This window comes from Drosophila nasuta, chromosome 2R (genome assembly GCF_023558535.2).
Source record: "Drosophila nasuta strain 15112-1781.00 chromosome 2R, ASM2355853v1, whole genome shotgun sequence".
In the NCBI taxonomy this organism is placed as follows: Eukaryota; Metazoa; Arthropoda; class Insecta; order Diptera; family Drosophilidae; genus Drosophila; species Drosophila nasuta.
This window is the reverse complement of record NC_083456.1, coordinates 15298770-15319622: the sequence shown is the minus strand read 5'-3', so window position 1 is coordinate 15319622 and position 20853 is coordinate 15298770. Positions and strand designations below refer to the sequence as shown.

At 37.8% G+C, this 20853-nt stretch overlaps 1 protein-coding gene across 7 annotated transcripts in view; it reads right to left on the bottom strand.

Moving 5' to 3' along the window:
* LOC132784121 (sex determination protein fruitless) overlaps window positions 1-20853 on the bottom strand; it is a 111372-nt gene that overhangs the window by 66358 nt on the left and 24161 nt on the right. The window contains exons 1-2 of one of the 7 annotated variants that reach the window (XM_060789526.1): window positions 3893-4244; window positions 1730-2150 (exon numbers count right to left, since the gene is read on the bottom strand). The exons of 5 other annotated variants lie outside the window; for them this stretch is intronic. In XM_060789526.1, the coding sequence (XP_060645509.1) occupies window positions 1730-1737 (8 nt within the window). In that variant the 5' untranslated portion in view covers window positions 1738-2150; window positions 3893-4244. Of the gene's footprint in view, window positions 1-1729; window positions 2151-3892; window positions 4245-20853 lie in introns of those variants that run through there. One more of the 7 variants, XM_060789527.1, reaches the window with a different exon arrangement.

Genomic DNA, 20853 nt, shown 5'->3' with positions numbered 1-20853 from the left:
CAAAAATGTGCATTTGCATTGATTAAACAAACATCGTTGTTGCTCTTGCTGATGATGTTGCTGCCACCCACAACAGCAACAGCAACAGCTACAGCAAGAGCAAACTGCACGCCTGCGCAATGAAACCTGTCAAAATATCTGTTGCAACAGCTGTAACAACAACAAAAACAACAACAGCAGTGACAAAACAACTAAATTAGCAATATAAAAAATCGGTAGTTGTTGTAGGTGCCACAATCCAAATTATTCAATTAGCATGCATTGCGTATTTTCATCTATTTTAAATTGATGACGTCGTCAACAACACAACGAGCTGCTCCTATTCAACTGACATTAACAACAAGCAGCTACAGCAGCTAAAACCCCACATAACCATAGTCAGAAAAGCTATCGCATTGTATTTGTCCTTCACAAGCCGTTGACTAAATTGGAATTGATTTGGCAACGATTTTAGCAGCCAGCAACCAAACCAATTTGACTTTGACCATATGGGCGCGGGCAGACGACTTTTACGCTCGAACACAACAAACTCAAACCAAAACCAAACCCAATGCTCAACTTTAATGGCTTCGAATGAAGTTAGTGCTGCTGAAATCCAATTTATTAGCCAAGCTCGGTTTGGTGTCATGCGGGCCACTTGCCGGGTTGCCAATTGCCAATACTTAGTTGACCAATAATATGCCATTTCACTAATGATTGCTAAGATACAAATGTATCTTCGAATTATGATTTGTGACTTGCATTTTGTGTTCGAATGTCTCACAAACTTAAATTTCTTAGTTATATTAAACTGCATAAAAAGTACGAGACTTGAAATAAAATATATTCAACAATTAGTATATTGTGTAATGTCGATAGTTAAGATAAGAAACGAACTGTTCTTCTAGAGAGAAACGTGAAAAAATGTGATCAATTATCTGTACTATCCCTTAGAGAGTTTTATAGATCTTTTTGATTTTTAAATTGTTTGAAATTTGTATCATCAAAAATCTTTTATCTTTAATTATTTTTGTAAATATAAAAGTTAATTGTCATGAATTAGATATATTGTAATGTTGTTGGTTAAGGACAAAATTTAACTATTCTTTTAGAGTGCGTAAAATTATTTGATCAAATGTCGGTTCTAAGTATCCTTCGAGTTATTTTGAGAAAATTGAAATGAGTAACATGTAAATGTTCCAAATGTAATTTTGTTCATATAACTAACACTCTTTTTACAATCGCTAATTATTTTAAATGCAATTTAGATTATTCAGTCACATTTATACTTTATAAAATATTTATTTTGGGTAATATATTTTTGTAATACTTAGTTGTTTTTAGGGAGATATTTTTTGTACAAATTTCATTTGCTGTAATTTTAAGTATTATTTTTCCAAATGTTTTGGAAACTTAATCTCCAGTTTTTAGTATTATACTTTAACCATTTACATAAAAAAGAAAAGTTAAGAATTAAATATTTGTTATTCTAAAAAAACTACAGTTGTTAATGAGATGATCAAAGTGGATTCTTTAGAAAAAGTTAGTTCCCTCTAAAAGAAAAATTGCAAAAGAAATATCCTTTCAGAAATATCTATTAGGATAGATTTTTGGTTAGTCAATTGGTTAGTGAAAGTCGTCAACAATTTACTTTTTATTAAAGATAAGCCTTTGGTAAAATATTTGATATTATTTACAATTTATATAAAATCGATTCAGTTTTCGAGATGAGCAATATTATAACACCAACCTGGTCATTTCCGTGAAACAGATGTGAATGCTTTAGAACATTTGCACAGTAATAAGAAAAGAGCTGAGATACAAAGTATCTTGTTTGAGTATTTGTAGCTTTTGCTTTTGTTTGAATATTTGTTGTTGTTGCTTGATATTGTTGTTTCTTTTTTTGTTTTTTTTTGGTATGCTGCAGTATCTCGTAGCTAGCGTGTCCAACTTGCACATCAATTTGTTGTAGCACCAATCAATAATTTTATTGTATCTTTTGTAGTATCAGAAATACACACGCGCATTCTAACGTTCGACTGCCTACGTGCGACTTCCTACGCGAAACGGCAGTAAAAAATTTTATGAGCTGCGAAGAACACGCGAAATATTTGTTTTTTCAGTTGTTGTAGTTGTTGCTGTTGTAGCTGCTGCTGCTGCTGCTGCTTCTGCTGTTGGCATTTTGGCAAATTATTACACAATTCTTCTTTATTTTTTTACTTATTCTTTTTTTTTGCAAAATAGAATATAAGCAGAAGACAAAATACGTATACGAACAGGCGGATTGGCTAATTAGTAGCTTGGACTGGCAGTTGTAGTCGGTATCTGTCAGATACGGATAGACATGCTTGTAATCTGCTCTAAACACTGACACAACGCAAAGCAAAGCGAACCGTCGACTGGCAGTCCGACCATGCGACAGACCCTTGCCAATTCCCAAGTAAACAAAATAAATAACATAATTTAAAAGCGCAAAGCGTAAAAACTGAGCAAAAATGCGAGTATCTAAAGTCGGCAAACAGCGCCGCGCTCTTTATGCTGTTTTTTTTTTTGTTGCGTTGTGTTTCTTTGTGTTTAATTGTATGTGTGTTGCCAAAATTCGGGGACGGGCCGGTTCGGGGTTGGGTCGGGTATGGAAAGGGACAGAGGCAAAGGGAAAGGCAAAGCTTACATACAGATACTACGCTGCTGCTGCTGCTGCTTCTGCTGCTGCTGCCGCGACATTTCGAGCAAACAGCAAAACGATCAAGGGCATATTGGACACGACGACGTCGCTGCCGCAGTCGCTGCTGACGTCGCTGTCGCTGCTTATGTCTCACCCTTGAAGGCTTTGGAAGCTTTTACAGCAGCGAAGATCTTGTAGTTGTATCTGTGCCTCTTGTATCTGAATCTCTGTATCTGCAGCTGTATTTGTATCTGTATCTGTATCTGACGGTTGGTTTTCGCTTTCAAACGAGCAATTTGCGAATTTCTTCTTCGACAGCGCGCATTTTTATTCCTATTCCTCTTTTTGCCTGCTAACCTAGTACCCGATCTTTGGCTTTATGATGTTGTTCTCGCTGTTGTTGTTGTTGTTTTTTAAGAGTATGTGTAAGTCTCGTTTGTCTCTTTTTTTCTTGGTTCTTTGTTTTCTCGCTTTATTTCGTTTCTTTGCTTTGGTTTTCTGCTTCTGTTCCGTTTCGTGTGCTCATCATCATCATCCCCAAAAAAAAAAAAAAAGAAAAAGCCTCCGCCTCGGTTTTTGAGACTCTATCCCTGTCTTTGTCCGCTCGTCTCCGTCTGAATCTCATATCATTTTAATTCCATGGAATTGTCTGAAAATTAAGCGCAGCAACAAAAAGCGAAAAAGCAAGCGAAGCCGTTGCTTGTGTGCAAAATGTGCGCCTCACATGTTAGACATTCAAAGGGACTGACAGATAAACCTGATGACGATCTTCATCCTCATCTCCTACTGCTGTTGTTGCTGTTGTTGTTGCTGTTGCTTCATATAATGATCATCAGCTGTTTGCCTGGTTGCCTTGGCTTTTGTGTGCGCACCTTTTGTTGATTTTGTGGAATTTCAAATTCTCAATTCTCAAATCGCAAATCGCAATTTGCATTTGTTATTCTTTTTTACAGCCGCACACATTTTCAATTTGCATTTCACTCGAACTCTATTTACAGATAACAATATATATATATGTATAATATATTATTACATTTTATCGAACTTGTGCCACAAAATATGCATTCGCTATTTAGAACTCGTATTCAAATTCGTTGTACATAAATTCTAAGGAAATTTCAACTTGTTTTTTATTACAATGAACTTGAAGTCAATAAAAATATAAATGCTTATCGCTCTTTATTTCGATTTGAGAATTAATTCTAGTTGAAGCTGAGATTCCCTATATATGTTATTCTCCCCACATACTTTTTGGTTTGCTGTTTAAATAGCCGCTGATCTCATTTCCATTTTTTGTATTTTTTTTTTGGAGGAATCGCCGGAAAGTTCAATATGTTGCGCGCCACATGTTGCACGCTCTTTTTGTCTCGATAAGGTTTGAATTTGAATTATTGTTGTATTTAGTATATATTTTACTCGTATTAATATTGCACTGATTTTAGGTTTGTTGTCCAGACACTTTGCACTTTGCGATCATGTAACTTTTTGTGGGCGCTAAGACTAAGATCGTTTGTTGTCTTTTTGTTTTAGTTTTTTTGTATTTTCTTATTGCGATAGAAACGCGTGCCACAACGTTGCGGTTGCAGTTGTTTTTAGCGAGTGTTCGTTGCAAATGCTGCAAATAATGCTAAAAGTCTAAAAAGAACACGTTCAGCGGCGGCGGCAGCAAACAACAACAACAACAACAACAACAACGACAACAACAACAATAGCTCTACAACTTTAGCAGCAAACGTCGCAGTCGCAGCAGTTGCAGCTGAGAGCAAGGCAACATCACAGCGTCGCATGTGGCAAATGCTGCTAAAGCTGCTGCAGTTTACTCTCTGCATTCTATACTCTCTCTCCCTCTCTCTCTCTCTCTTGGTCTCTCTCTCTCTCGCTCTCTCTATACAGGGCCTGCGTCTTGTGGCTGGTGCATGCATTAGAATAGGCTTAGATTAAGACTAAGTCCGAACCAAAGTCCGAGTGGGCTTCGTGCCTTTGGCCAGATCGGTTTGCTTTCTTGACTTGCCGGTTTGCAGCTAAGCGAACTCGTTCCACAACTGTATGTGTGTGTAAAGTGGTTGTAGTGTGTGTGTGTGTGTGTGTGTGTGTGTTGCTGCTCAGTTCTTGCGGCACATGTGCGCAACATACTTAAGTGGCTTTCAAAGTGCTGTCGCTGCTGCTGCTGTTGCTGTTGCTGCCACTGCTACTGGCCCAGCTACAAACTCAAACACAAACACAAAGGCAAGAAAACACAAAAAAAAAAGAAGTAAAAAAAACAAACACAAAGACAAAAGGCAAACACAAACAAAAGGGGGCAGGGGCCGTGCGTAAACTTTGCAAAAAGCACACACAAAAGATGGCACACCAAAACGCACACACATACACTACACACACACACACACACACACTCGTAGATCGCCTGTTCTTTCGGACAGCCCAAACTATCTGACGATGCTCGCAACGCGCTTTGTGCAAAAAAATTTTTGCGCGCCTAAGCTTGCGGTCTCTTTCACTCGCACACTCTCTCTCTAACACGCTTTTGTTGGCCGTCTCTCTTCATTTGTGTTGTACTCTCTCTCTCTGTCGCGTCGCCGTCGCTGTCGCTCATGTAAAAGCAATTTGAACGCCAAAAGATACACAGCTGTATCTCATAGATACACGCACTCAAGTCAACTCAACTCAACTCATTCGAACGATCGCACGCACTCTCAGCGCTGAGCGACTAGCGTCAAATTTGCGCTAATTATTTGCAAGCATTTTTTTTTTACTGTGCGCTACACATTGTACTATATACATTTACTATATCTATACAGATATTTTTGCGTTGAGTGGGCAACATTTTGCTCTTCGCACTCTGTGGCGCAAGAGCGTGTGCGAACGTTAGTCAATAACTTTAAAGGTTTTTGTCGTATTTAACCTTTCAACATTGTTTAAGTTTTAGCCACCCGCACAACAGCAAAAGATACTCATCTCTCTCTCTCTCTCTCTGTCTCTGTCTCTCTTTCTCTGTTCAGCATTCGCCACGCATTCGCAAACAAAAGCGCGCGATTTGGAGAAACGTCAGAGATAGTTTGGCTGTGGCCAAAATGGGGGGTGTGTGTGCTGGTGTGTGTGCTAGTGTGTGTGTATGTGTGTGGGGCACCAGTAATTGGCAAGGTCGTTGCGGCGTTTGTCGTAATCATTGGCAACGTTTCTGCTTGGCTTCTGCTCGCGCTGCGTTTGCTTTTTGGCCAAAACTGCAAAACGAATCAACGAACGAATAAGCGAATAAGCCAACGAACGAACAAGCGAACGAATGAAACGAATGACAAAACAAACTTTGCCTGTTTGCATTTGTTTTCGTGGCCCATGAAGAGCACCGGGCATCAGCCACCGGCCGCATTACGACGTTTTTATTTTGCCGGGCTAAGAGCAAAAACCGCCAACAACACCAGCAGCAACAAAATTAAGAGGTAGAGAGAGAGAGAATGAAAGAAATGGTTTGTCAAATTTGGCATTGGGTTGTCGGGTCGTTAGATAGCAAATATTTTTCTTTTTTGATTTCGCTTCTTTTTTTTTGTCGTAGTTGTTCTTGTTGCTTTCTCAATTTGCTCGAAATAACTTACAATTGATTCAATGACCCTTTTTACTTGATTGCTCGTAGTTAGTTGGAAATAAAAAAATACCAACACATAACACACACATACATTTGAGAAAATAAATTGAAAAGGGCACGTTGTTAATTAGAGAGAGAAAACTTGCTAAGTAGCTGATCAGACAATGTTCTCCACATACTAAACACGACTGACATTAAATTAAATATAAGAAACTGTGATTTAATTTGATTTTATGACAACTAAATCGAAAATTCCATTAGATATTAGGAATTATTCATGACAATTCTAAAATATTACTTATTCCCAATTATAAAATAAGAAGTTCATTGTAACTGCATGAAAAGAATAATTTATTGGAGTACATATCTAAATTTTACCATTAGAAATTAGCAAAGATTCACGGGTATTCTACAATATTCTTTAGCTTTAGCTTTTAGTTATAAAATGTGAATTTAATTCCGACTGATGTAGAGAAGAATTTAGTGACGATCTTATTTCAAATTTGCGATTAGAAATTAGAAGAGTGAAATGATAATTATTTCGATTTATTTTTGAGATTAGAATTTGTAATAAAAAATTAGAAAATATTCATTTTTTTTTTTTTTTTCGTTTAATTTTTTATTTACAATCTGTCTTAAGACAATAAGAAAATTTTATGACTAATATTTACATAACAGGAATAGCAGATTTCCAGTGAAACCTGCTATTAAATATAACATCTTGTTTACTTAAAATTTACCTATCAGGGAGATCAAGAATGTGAAATCTTTTAAGTCTTCTAACAGTTGAGCTATTGTCTAAAAGAGCTAGGGCTAAATTATTTTCATGATTGTGAAGTCTGTCTGTGTATTTTTTACTATATTTCTTAATCTCTTCTTTTATAGTTGGAATATTTAAATCTCTGTGAATATTTGCATTGGTTACATAAAATGGAGCGTTAACAATTTGTCGCAATGTTTTTGATTGGTAGCGCTGAAGTATTTCAATATTTGAATTGCTAGTTGTTCCCAGAGCTGAATAGCGTATGTCCAAACAGGCTTCAAAATGGCTTTGTAGAGGAGAATTTTGTTTTCCAAAGTAACCGCTGATTTTCTACTTAGTACCCAGGACATTTTCAGTGTTTTTATTTTAAGTTGTTGACATTTCGCTTTTAAGTGCGGTTTCCATGTTAGTCTGCGGTCGAGGTGCATGCCAAGATACTTCACACAGGTATCTTCTGGAATTGCTGAGCCGTATAGTGTTACATTTGGGCATCTTCCTGGTCTTAGTGCAAAAGTTATTTGGACAGACTTCAGGGAATTTATTTTAATTTTCCAGCGAAGAAACCAGGCTTCAATCAGACTGAGCTCACTTTGCAACAGCTGAGATGCTTCGTCTCGAGAAGAGCTTGTTGCCAGAATGGCTGTATCGTCAGCATATGTTGCAATGGTGCAATTGTTTGTTGCTGGCATATCTGCCGTGTATAGAGTGTAGAGGACTGGTCCCAGTACACTCCCTTGAGGAACGCCTGCGTTTATGAGAAATAGTGTTGACGTATCATTTCTCTGCTGAACGTAGAAGCATCTTTTCGACAAGTAGGATCTCAGTAATAGATAGTATGGGGCAGGTAGCCAATTCTTTATCTTGAAGAGCAATCCATTGTGCCAAACACGATCAAACGCTTGTTGAACATCGAGAAACGTAGCAGTACAGTATTTTTTGTTCTCAAGTGCATATACAATTTCATTAATAACCCTGTGACATTGTTCAGTGGTGCCGTGGCCTCTTCTAAATCCGAATTGATATTCTGGAATGATGGCAAGTTCGTCCAAAATTGGCAACATCCTCTTAAGTAGTATTTTTTCAAATACTTTCGAGAATATTGTCAACAGACTAATGGGACGGTAGGATGATAGTTCAGCTTCTGGCTTGTTTGGCTTAAGGATCATAATGATTTCTGCACATTTCCATTGACTTGGGAAATGGTCTAGCCTGAGAATAGCGTTGAATACTAGCGTGAGAAATCGTATGCATTTTAATGGTAGAGTTTTGAGAGTGATGCCGTCTATTTTATCCGGGCCTGGAGATTTTTTATTGTTTAAGCATTTAATTTCTGACACGACTTCGTCAAAGTGAATTCTTTTAATAGGCAAGCTCATTTGACAAGGTGACCCAAGAAAGTTTTCTATTTCAGCTTCTGTCATAGGATTGTCAATGTCATTTGGCTGGAACACAGAGTGCAGGTGTTGTGCAAATGCCTCAGCTTGTTCTTCGTCAGATCTACACCAGTTTCCATTGCTTTTACGGATAATTAAGTTTCTTTTTTGCTGGTCTCTTTAGATACTTAGTTGCTCTCCACAGGTTATACTCTTTGTTGCTAGAATTTGGTTCTAAATTTCTCAAATATGCAGCTAGAGATTCATTTCGTAAGTTGGACAGTAATTGTCTAAGCTCAGATGCAGCTTTGTTGTATAGTCTTTTGTCTGCAGGATAGTGAGTTTCTTGCCAACGTTTTCTCAGGTTCCTTTTGTGTTGAATCTTTTCTCGAATTTCAGTGGAAAGGTATAATTGGTTTGGTTGTTGGTTTCTGTGGGTATGATTTGTATTTATGTAGCTCGCTCATGGGATTTTAATTTAATTAATTTAATTTTTTAATTCAATGTTAACTTATTGCAAAAAAGAATTAATTAATTTACTATTGGAATAATTATAAGAAACGAAGATAGTTACAACTTGATGCAAAATATTGGGAATATATCAATAAACATTAAAAAATATTCATAGAAATTTTTCATTGTTTTTTAGATTGTTTTTTTTTCGATTATAAACTATAAATTAAATTAAAGAATTTAATAAACATTCTCTATATAAATTTTGCGTCTGCAAATTAGTAAAAATTCATAGGAAATTAATATTAGTTTTTTACATTAATTTAAAATTTTATATAAAATAAAATTTAATGTATCCCATTTAGCATTCCTAATTAAAAATAGAAAAAAATACGCACTCTAAATGCACTCATCTTTGCCACTGAATGAACACTCATTCACTTACACATTCACTAACTAAAAATAAACAATTTAACGGCAACGACGTTCTTATCTCTGACCTGTCCCAGTGACAAAGCAATAAATAATGCAAACGCTTTGATGGTATCTTATCTGAGCTATCAATCATCAACTGTTGTTAGTATGAGCACAAGTGCCCTCACACACACACACAGTCACACATACACCCAAACACACTCTCACACTTTGACTCTCACTCGTGATGGGGGCAAATGAAAGTGAATTTGGTTTGGTGTTTGCTTTACAATAGCAGATAAAATCCGTTTGGCGCAAATATTTAATCTCTTTATAAGCTAACGCTAAATCGTTTGTTGTTTATTGTTCTGCACAACACTGGACGTTGCACGTTGCGTATACGTAACGCGACTCTGAACGTATCGTATTCATACTCTTCTCTTTTTTTTTGTTGGAATTTGACTTCTTTTTTCTAATATTTAGCAATTGGCTGTGCGAAGTTTGCACACATGTGTTTTCCTTTATTTAACAACATCGACATCGGCAACAACAACAACTTGTTTTACAAATAAACTCAGATAGCTGCCCTAAATTTCATTGTAGACCACCCCGAAAAAAGCCAAAAACAAATTTATGTATGTTACCTTAATGCTAAGTATGTACAGTAGACGAGTATTTCTCGCCAAAAAAAAAACATAAAAAAAATGTATCTGGCGAAGAAAACCCAAGGAAAAAAGTAGGGCGCCATATGCACACCTACGGCTAGAAAACAATATGGTTTTTATCGACGCAATTTTGATTATAGCAAAAATATTACACGCTGTGGTGCTTATAGCTGATCTGCTGCTTTTGTGCTTGTTGTTGTTGTTGGGATTGTTGGTGTTCCTAATTTCATACTCGTATTATTTGCATGCCTTACAAAAGACTTTGTTTATCCCCGCCTTGTTTAGTTTAACCAAATGTGCGTAATTTACTTAGCCCAATTTGAAATTCCGCATAAAAATATTGTTTACTTCCATTGTAATTCATCAAGGCTATTGAACTATCTATCCAGCTTACGAATACCAATACAAACAGTTGAAGATACTTCTAGTATATGTAAAAGATATGTGTATCTAAGCCCTCCCTCAGAGCACTCAATTATGTCACCCACAACTTTGACGATCCGATCATAAATTTCGTTTAATGAATTTAATTGGCTCGGCGCATAAATCTAAAGCGCTTCAGTTGAGTTTACGCTGAAAACAAAGCGCCTGGGTTTGGCGCCTCGCAATTTATTAAAATCAACCGAACAAAAAATTGCCAAAAAGCAAGGAAAATATAAATGCAGGAAGAAGCAGTGGCGAAACAGTGCGATCTATAAATACTCTCACAACTTGCAAATCTATTAATATCATTTTAATATTAGCCATGATAAAAATAATGTTTTATAAATAAATAACAAGTCATAATATTTTGATGAACAAAAAACATGATCAACAAATGGTTTCAATACAAAATTATATAATAACATTTTTTGTTTAGTTGTTTATAAATATTTCACAAATTACCCAATCGAGATGAATGCAAGCTAAAGAGGTATTATTTTTAAATACACATTTTATTGACACTATAAAATCAGCTATGCTTTGTGATAGGGTATTCAGCAGCCAGACAGAGGGTGACGTCGCATTGCAACGTTGACAAAGACAGCGATACAAATACAAGTATATAAATACAATATATACATATACGCGTATGTTGGATGTAGTATATATACGCGCATTTGCCCTTGAAAATAAATTTTAGTTTGCAAAAAAATTGTGCGATTTTTTCGTAGATGTTGTTGTTGTTGTTGTTGCTTTGCATTTGGTTTTTGGTTTTGTTTGAATTTTGTTTTTGGTGCGCTGTTTGCATTTTGTTTAACATTTGATTCACACAAATATACAACATAAACGCAGGAAGACACGTCGCCAAAAAGCTTTAGCAACAACAACAACTACAACAATAAGAGCGAAAAGAGCATTGCGGTAGCAAATAAAATAAATGTTTTAGTTTGCATTTCGAATGCTTTGCATGTAATTTAAAAACTGGTCTAGTGGGACGTCGACAACGACGACGACGACGACGACGCAGACCTTCGTTAACTTTGCCAAAATTATGCGAGCTGCCCTCAACCGAAGCCCCCATGACCGTCTCCTAGCACCCGTGTGGCCGCGACAGGTCGCCACGTAATTTATAGCAAAGTGCCGTAGAGCACCAAAAACAACAACATCAACAACAACAACAGCAACAACAATAAAAACAGAGAAACGACAATAACATTAGCGATGTTAACAATAAACAAAAGCGAATACAGTGACAACCACATTTTGGCAAATGCGGAAGTTTTAATTTCGACTGCGTTTCGCTTTTTTGTTTTTGTATACCCTGTAGTCAACAATTAAGTAAAAAAAATCGCTGGAAAGAGTTTAATGACTCTGTTAGCTTGATTAGATATTCCATTTAGTTTTTATCATTTTATCTGCATCTGCTTTTCCCATTAATTAATTAACTAAGAGTCAAAATATTCTTCTGTTCAGCTAAGCATAGTATTTATGTTTTCTGAGTATTTTATTATTTATTGATTTACTTTCTTAGGATCTCAAATTAAATTTAATAATATAATATTATGCTTTCTGTATTCATTTCTTAACAAAAACAATTTAAAAACTCAGAAATGCTATTATACATTAATGATTTAATATTTATGTATTTCTCGGAAAAGCAAAATATTCATTTTTCTTTAGTTATTTTGTATTTTATATCTTATATATATTTTTGTAAATGTTCTGAAAGTTACTCAAAAAATATAAATTATTTTTTAAAAATATGTTGAGAGTTTTTAACTGATATGGTAAGCTTTCCGATTATTAAATATTATTTAGGTCTGCATAGCTCTTATTATGTTCAATTTTGTGCAGTTCCAAAATTTTAATAGATTACTAATTTTCTACTAAAACGAAAGATTTTAACATTTTGATCAACTTCATACCTTTTACATTTTAATTTTTAATTTTTGATATTATTTTAGGTATCTGTTAGCCGTGCAATTTGACAGGAAATGTTAGAAGATTGTTCGTTGTTCGTCGCGCGTTGCAGTCATCGATTCGCATTTGTTGTTGTTTTTTTAATTATTGCTATTTTGTGAGTTTAGCTTAGATTTTTTTGTGCTTTTTTTGGTCTTTTGGTGCTGCGACTACTTAATGAATTTGCTTTTGTTGCTCGGGTTTGGGCCGCTGCATGAGAACAGCCTTCAAAGTGTATTCGTTATCATTGCTGTTGCTGTTGTTGTTGCTTTTGTTGTTGCTTATTTGCTTGACGACCTTTGCTATTTCGCAGCGTTTAGATTTTTGCATATTTTGTTGTTTTTGCTTTGTTTTTTTTTTTATTTATTTCTTTTTTTTTTGGCAAAACATGTTTTCTCAATGCTTACATAATCCATGTGGCAGATACAGTTTCAGTTAAGATGATCACAGTTTGTCTTTTCAACAGAACTCGACAAAAATTTCGTATTTCAAACGGTTAATGTAAGCAAGTTATTTATAGATACTTCAAAGCAACGGCATCTTGACTTTTGATTGTGACGTAGTTTTCCAAACAGGAACAATAAAATTTGAATCTTAGTTTATGAACTTTCTTGGCACACAAGGTCAGTTATATAATTTCCAGTGAATTTTGTTTTGAAACAAAGGTAATAGGATTTTATTACTACAACGAAATGCATAAAAAGCTTGATGGAGTTGAATTTATAAATTAACCAAAAAAATATTTGAAAACTTTTTCGGCAAATTTCAGCTAATGACTACAAACAGGGAATTTAAGTTTCGTCATATTTAGAATTAAATTTAGAACTAAAAATAAAAATAAATTTGTTATAAAAATGTAAATCTGATTCACTCAAAAAATCCAAATGAAGTCAACTGTTTTTAGTAGTTGTTAATATAGTTAAATAAATCGAATTAGTTCAATGAGATTTTTAGGCTTGCGATTGGAAAATCTTTTGCTGATTTTTGTATATTTCATTGCATGCTTTTAGGCCAAGAGTTCTTTTATACTTTTGTTTCATGTACGACATTTTTAACTAAAAGTCCTTCAGCTAAATGTGAATTTTGAATGAATCAAAAATGCATCGCAAGGAATTGGCAATCCTCTTCAGCAGCAGAATCAAAAGCATTCATTGCCCGTTGTGAATCTCCCTCGCACTTGCTTATTTAAATATATAGTATGAATTTGTTGCTACCGAGTATCACTGTGTGACTTTTGTTGTCCCTAAGTGGCACATATGCACATTCCCTCACGCCTGGACCAATTAGCGAACAAGTTCGTCTTGATTTAATGCAATGACTGGAGGGCAAGTGCGGCAAGTCCAAGTGTATGTGGCGGCTGATGCATGGTGCATTAACCTCTTGCGTAATGAACACCAACAGCGCCACCAACAGCGCGACAGGCAGGTCGCAGGAAAAAAAAAAAAACATATTCAGGCTAGGGGAATAGAGGGGAACCCAAGGAGGAGTTCCCTGTGCAGCTTGACGCGCAGCTGCGTTGTAAAATTAGAATTTTTTTTAGCCAGACCAAAAGCTTGCGAGCCGAAGATGGCCAGGTTGCTGATAAAACCAAGCCGAGTTGAGGTTGAGTCGAACCAAAGCCATGGCCAAGTAATTCCTTTGGCTAACAAAATAAAGTGCGCTACAAAATAATTGCAAATAAAATGCAGTCAGCTTCAGCTTCAGCTTCAGGTGCACTCGCAGTCGAAGTCGCAGTCGGAAAGTCGTCTTCGTTCTCTTGGTTGGGGCAGCACCTGTGCACCGCGTTTAATTCCATACGAAAACAAACAGCCAAGTAAAAAAAGTGTTTGGCTGTGCGCTGTGTGTGAGGCGAGCAACAAATGTTGCATGATAGGCTAGCACCATCCTCGCTGCCTGCCCCAGCAACAACAACTCGTCGTATGTTTTGCAAACCTGGGCCTAAGCAATGCGGCTGCAAAGTAACAGCATCGAAGAGCCGTTATCAATATCTGGTTTGTCCACTCGCTTGAGCTCAGCCTGAGCCTCAGCTCAGCGGGCGCTGAGGCTGGATGGGCCAGCTCGTAGTACCAAAGACCAGATAGGATTGGGCCAATGTACCTGAGAAGCAGCCACTTTGGCCACTTTGGAATGCGTTCATCAGGCTCTCTGCCACTGCGAGCGGCTAGAACGGCAAATGCTGCCATTTATATAGCACAATAAACATTAGGTGTTGCCTTCTTTCATGGGTGTGGGTATATCGTAGTTGTTGTTGTTGCTGTTGTTACTATTGTTGCTGCTTTGGAGTGTTATCCCGTGCCAGCGCTTAGTTAGCTAACGTTTTGTACGCCCAGCGCCTTTGTGTGTTAGCTGTCGTCCACTCCTCCCGACCCTCAAAACCTCAGCTCTCTTTCCCCGAGGGCCAAGCAAACGGAGTTTGGTTGCTTTTTCTATTAAAATTACCATCAAGATTTACATTTCGGTAGGCAACAGGTTCGAGTTCAGGTTCAGGTTCGCAGCAGTATCCGCGATATCTGTGTCTGGGTGCGAGCTTAGCTCTGGGATTGCAGATTGAGGATTGGGGATGTGGATGTGGAGGCTGTGGCTGTGGCTCCTTTTAGGTAAAAATGTGGGCAGTGACCAGCCGACAAACGGTGGCGGTATATTCAGCGGCAGGGGAAGCTCCCCTGCTAAATGCCTAGGCCGTCCTCTGCCCACTTGTTTTGCTGCCACAAGCTGCCACAATGCTCAAGTCAAGTGGAAAATTGCTGTTGCAGCAACATAGCTGGTTGTTGTTGCTGTTACTGTTGCCATTTGCGGTTACTCTCATTTTGCATTTAATGCCCACATTTAGCTGGCATGCCACGCGGCATTAGTTGCAACATGATGTGCAGTAACAGCAACAAATGTGGCACATCCCTTACGGGACTTGCATGCACATGATTTACAGTTCAATAAAAAAAAAGGAAATCCATAAAAACACGACAAAGAATCAAATCAGTTAATTTGGCCTTTGCTTAAAATAAATTGCAATACTAAACTTAATTTCTCCTACTCAAAATTGTGTTGTTCAGCATTATGCGTACTTCATTCAGGGATATTTCCATCGTTACATGATTAAATCTTTTTACAGGCTCTCTGTATTTATGCCGTTAGATCGCAACAAGGCTACGCCTCGAGCTCATCTTGTGTCGTTTGTTTTGTTGTTGTTTTGTGGTAAGTGGTAGCAGGCCATAAGCAATAGCGATAAGCATTAAGCACTGACCGGCTGGACCATCTGGTTGCCCACTTGGTCATGTGCAGAGACGTCAATCGCCGCTTGCAAAGGCAAAACGCAAAGGCAAAAGCAATAAATTTAAATTTTATTTAACATTTTACAGGCTCTCAAAAGGCATAAACGGAAATTTAAAGCAGGTATATACCTAGGCAGTAGCCCCACTAACAGCAATTCGAACAGCCAAAGCAACAACAGCAACAACGACAGCAACAACGGCTAAAACAACCCAACAAGGAAGCAATTGCGTTTGTAGCTCTCCAGCAGCGCGCTGCCTTACGCATTAGGACATGCGTTGGCCCAGTCGACGGAGGCAGAACAAGAAGATGAAGAAGAAGGGGCAGAAGCAGCTAACAGCACTCCAAAGCATAAAACAATTTAAATATTGCCTGTGCTGCACTTGCAACGGCAGAAGAAAAAAAACTAATAACAGCAACAACAACAAGAGGAACGGTAACTGCAACTCGAAGGAAAACTTGTTTAAAGAAAATCCCCAGCAATAGGGAGAAGGAGGAAGCAGCCAAAGACGAGGCAAAATATATATAAAAAAAAAAACTCGCGGATGCATCTGCAATCGGAATCGCTTGCCGCCGCTAATCTTCATCATCATCGCAGCAAGCTCATGATGATGTTCGTCAACGGTGTCAGCTATGGGCAACGTAACTGCAATCGCTGCAAAATCGCGCCACGGAAGGCGGAAGATCAACACGCATGGGCCTGGGCATTACCACAATAACAACAACAAAAACAAGAACAACAACGATGCGGATGACGATGTCCCTTGTCCGTTCGTAGCCAGCGCCATGTTCATTTAAATCTACAACTTTTGGAGGGACAACTTGACTTGACTTGGACTCGGTCTCAGTCTCGGTCTTGCCATGAGTATTACTCGTAATCGCAGTCGTCTTCGTCTTCGTCTTTGGTAATCGTATTCGCATTCGTATTCGTTGTTGGATTTGCGACTGCCATGTGAGAAAATTGCGCACTTGAGTGCTGAGAACCTTCGGGCTTGCCATTGACGTTCCTGCTGGGATCACCTTCCATCCATCCATCCACACTCACACAAACACACACATACACAGTCTTCCCTCCATCTGCAGTAAAGTGAAAATTCTTAGCTACAAATAGTAAACGAGCAAGTTGCGTCCAGCTTATCGCGAATTCATTATTGAAATAATTCTCTTTCGCTAAGCCCTATGCGAATGGCTTTCTTTTGCTTTACCTCTGACTAACGGTAAATGCAAAAGGGATCTAGCGAACATCTTAATGAAAATTGAATTTTATGTTTATTACGCAGCTTGCCACTTAAGCCACACTCAACCACAAAACGGCTAAACTGGCTTCCAGCCCTCCACACACATAACCTTTAAATATGCCAGACAACCGACCGACCGACCGGTCCAGCTAACCAGATTTTAAATGTTCCTCTTGCTGCTGCGAACCTACGACCACTCATAGGCCATGGGATGCGACCATACGAAAGATAGCGGACCCCGGACCACAGTCCACCATTTCTATTCCTCTGGCAATGGCCAAGCTAGCGGTAGGGGGCCGTGCAATGGCAACATGTTTGCTTGATAAGTGAAATAAAAGTAATAGAATCCATAGCAAAAAAAATAAGCTACAAAAGCCGACAAAAGATATGCACTTCAGAATAATAAAAAAAAATTCAAATAGGTTGAAAAAGTAAAACAAAAAAAGCGAAGCTTTGCTTAAAATATAGTTATTTTATTTTTCGTTGTTTTAAATAACAAAATAAATGTTATTATAATAAATCAAAGTAAATTAATTTTTATAGATGCTTCTTTTTCTGAACTACTGAATTTTTAATTTTATAAAAACCAATAATATACTTAGAATTGATTTTCATAACGAATATAATTTCATTTTCTAAACTTCAAAACTTTTAATTAATTAAATGGATTTGAATTCTTTAATAGAAAAGTTATATAAAACCTCATCAATTTGAAGCAATAAAAAAAGAATATATTTTCTAAGAATATTTTTTGTTGACTTTTTTAATCAATTTAAATTTTATTTAAAATATATATTAGTATTAAATATATATTTTCGTTATTCTTACATAAATTCTAATATATTTTTTTAATATATTCATTATTTATTTTACTATATTTTTGTATATATTTATTAAGTTTTACATTATTTATTTATTTTATTCCATGTTCTACAGCGTGTTGCAACTTGCACTTGATAATTAAATTAGCCAATTGCGCACGTCAAAGACCAAGGGACAGCGACATTCTGAGCCAGTCAAAGAACGGGGCAAACCTCGACTCTAGGCAGCCGAATGGCTTCCTCTGTCGCACACACACACACATAAACATACACACGTGAACACACAATTACATGGAGCTGCTAGGAGCAACTAGGAAGCAAAATGATCTGGCCTGCGAGCGAGAAAGACCTTGGTATGGGGCTTGGGCCCAATGCAACAAGCGAGCAACGGAGCTACGAAGCTACGGAGCAACGGGGCAACGGCAACCTGCCACACGCGGCCTACGTAAGTGGCAAGATCGCACACAGCCGCCAAGTTGCCAAACGAAGGATGCCAAGCGAAAGGTGGCCAGCTACATAGCTCGATGTATGTACGAGTATTCGCAACGATACTCGTACACACTTAGGTCCAAGATACTGCATGTGGGACGCTTTTGGTTGCCACTGCCTGATGCTGCTGCTGATGCTGTTGTTGCTGTGGCTGCTGCTGCCATGCCCCCAAGTTGTTGCATTGATTTAGCAAACATGCATTTTTATAGCCTTACAACGCGCCCAGGCAACAACGAGTTTTCTCTACTAGTATTATTTATACCAAGCTAGCGGCCACAGTCCACGATTGCACTGTTTCTGTTCTTTTTTTTCTTCTGTTTTTGCAGTTCTTGCCTCTCCTCTGATTATTTTGATAGCACTGGCGCAGCTGCAGCATTGGCCCCCTTTCTTGCCACACCGCTGGATTAAAGTGTTATTAATGTTTATTATGGCTGAATGAGTTTTAATGTTTGCTGAAGTTATCATTAAAATGTTGTTAAAATTTGAATACCATGTGAGACGAGAGACCGCAGCACTACGATCGTCACAAACGATCCGTCCAGATCTTTTCAATGTGAATGTGTTTCTCTATTTTTGCTTTTTCCTTTTTACTAGCCAACATTGTCTCTGGCCTCACTGTAATTGGCTGCCATCTCAGCTGCCCCCGAAACACAGCAGTCAGAAGACTGAGAGTCACAGAGACAGAGTCAGAGTCAGAGAGTCAGAACACTCTCTGTACACTCTCCACTCTCCGATATGGGCAGGAAGAGCGCGTACTTTATTTTGATTGGAGCTGCCATGGAATTTCTTTTGTGTGTTCACAGAGATTTTTTAATGATCGGTGACAGGATTATTAAAGTCATTAAGCGGCCACTTGCAGTTGTTGTTCAAATCGACGCCGTGTTGTTCTTCTTCTTATTATGTTGTTCTCAATGGCAGCGGGGCTAATAATGTTTTGCACTCGTAACTGTAACTGGCAAACTGTTGCAACACCGTTTGCTGCTCATCTCGTATGCTGATGCATATCATCAATGTGAATCAATTTTTAAGTACATCGATTAAAGGTCATCTATTTTCTGCCAACTAAACAACTTTCTATTTTGAACGCACCCTCATCAACTGAACTCAACTTGCTGCACTTGTAGACTAAATCTATAACAATTTGGCAAACAACTTCCATGTGATCCGGAGCAGCTGTGCTGAGCTTGTGTAGTACTTAATTGAAGTGAAATTAAGTGATATTAATCAAATTGGTGGATATTAAAAGTCAATCATATTTAAATTCGCAACTTTCGACACTATTCGTGTTGGCAATTTTTAAAGTTTGATGACCAAAGGCTCCGTCTAATTACAAAACACACTCGGTAGTTAATTGGATAGTGTTTAGATTTAAAATACAGTAAATATTCCTTCAAATAAAATTGACATTGTTCGACATGCTTAATTAAAGGGCAAGTGAATTTCAAGGGCGTCAACGGTTCACTTCAATTCATGAGAACTGAACTGTTGTTAGGCATTTTAGTTGACTTCGTGTTGACTTAAAATAAACAATTAGTTTAGCGCGGTTGCTTCTAATAGTCACACCTGAAATGCCTCGTTTATTCGCACTAACTTCTGCTTCTCCTCTGTCGGTTCGTGTGCGTTCCAGGGAGTGTTGTACCTATTTGTATCGGGTTATCCAGTTCGTTGGTTGGCTGCCACCTCGCCGGGGTACAAAGCGTTATGTATATTTAATTTGGTCATGTTTGGCATTTGGCTTTTCAACATTCTATTTAGTCGTTGGCTTTGCCGTTAGCCTGGTTATGGATTTTAAGAAGTTCACACCTGGAGAGTTTCTAAGCGTCTTTCCAGTGTTTCTGAATGTCATTGGATTGATGGTCAAGAATATTATGGGAATTGTTTTGCTTAAACGTCTGAACGATACGGAATTGATGCTTGATGTGCTCGATGACCAATTGCAGCGGGAGAGCGATCGTCGAAAGATTCACAAAGCTGTGGCCAATTGTAATTTCGTCTTTACGGTTTACGGCAGACTATATTTGGGTTACACCCTGTCAGTGTTTTTGACGGGAGTATTTAACGGGCAACCACCATGGTTAATCTATAATCCTCTCTTCGATTGGCGGGATAGCTTCAGACACTTGTGGATGCAAACGATATTGGAATATATTATTATGTTCTTGATGGCATCAATCGAATTAATTGTCGATGCTTGTCCCGTTATATTTTTAATTATATTTCGAGCTCATGTCGATGTGCTCAAAGATCACATTCGTCAGCTACGCAGTGATGCGTACAAAACTGAGGATGAGAACTACAGAGATTTAGTTGCCTGCATCGTAGATCACAAATCCATCATTAAGTAAGCTCTAAAACTGTAAAATTTCGATAAGATAGAAATCAATTTCTTCTTTCAGATGCTGCAACCTGATGCGACCCTTCATGAGCCTCACCATATTTATACAATTCCTTCTGATTGGCATCGTGCTGGGAGTGACCATGATTAATATAATGTACTTTTTGGATATAATGCACAGCATTTCCTCTATTGTTTATCTTGCTGGCATCTTGGTGGAATCGTTCCCCTTTTGCTACCTATGCGATTTGCTAGTCGAAGACTGCGATGACTTGTGCAACTTATTGGGTCAGTCGAACTGGATCGATGCTGAGCCCAGATACAAGTCAACCCTGCGGATATTTATGCACAATTTGCAACAGCCGATTATCTTCGTCGCTGGGGGCATCTTTTTGATCTCAATGAGTACTAACATTAAGGTGGGTCAAT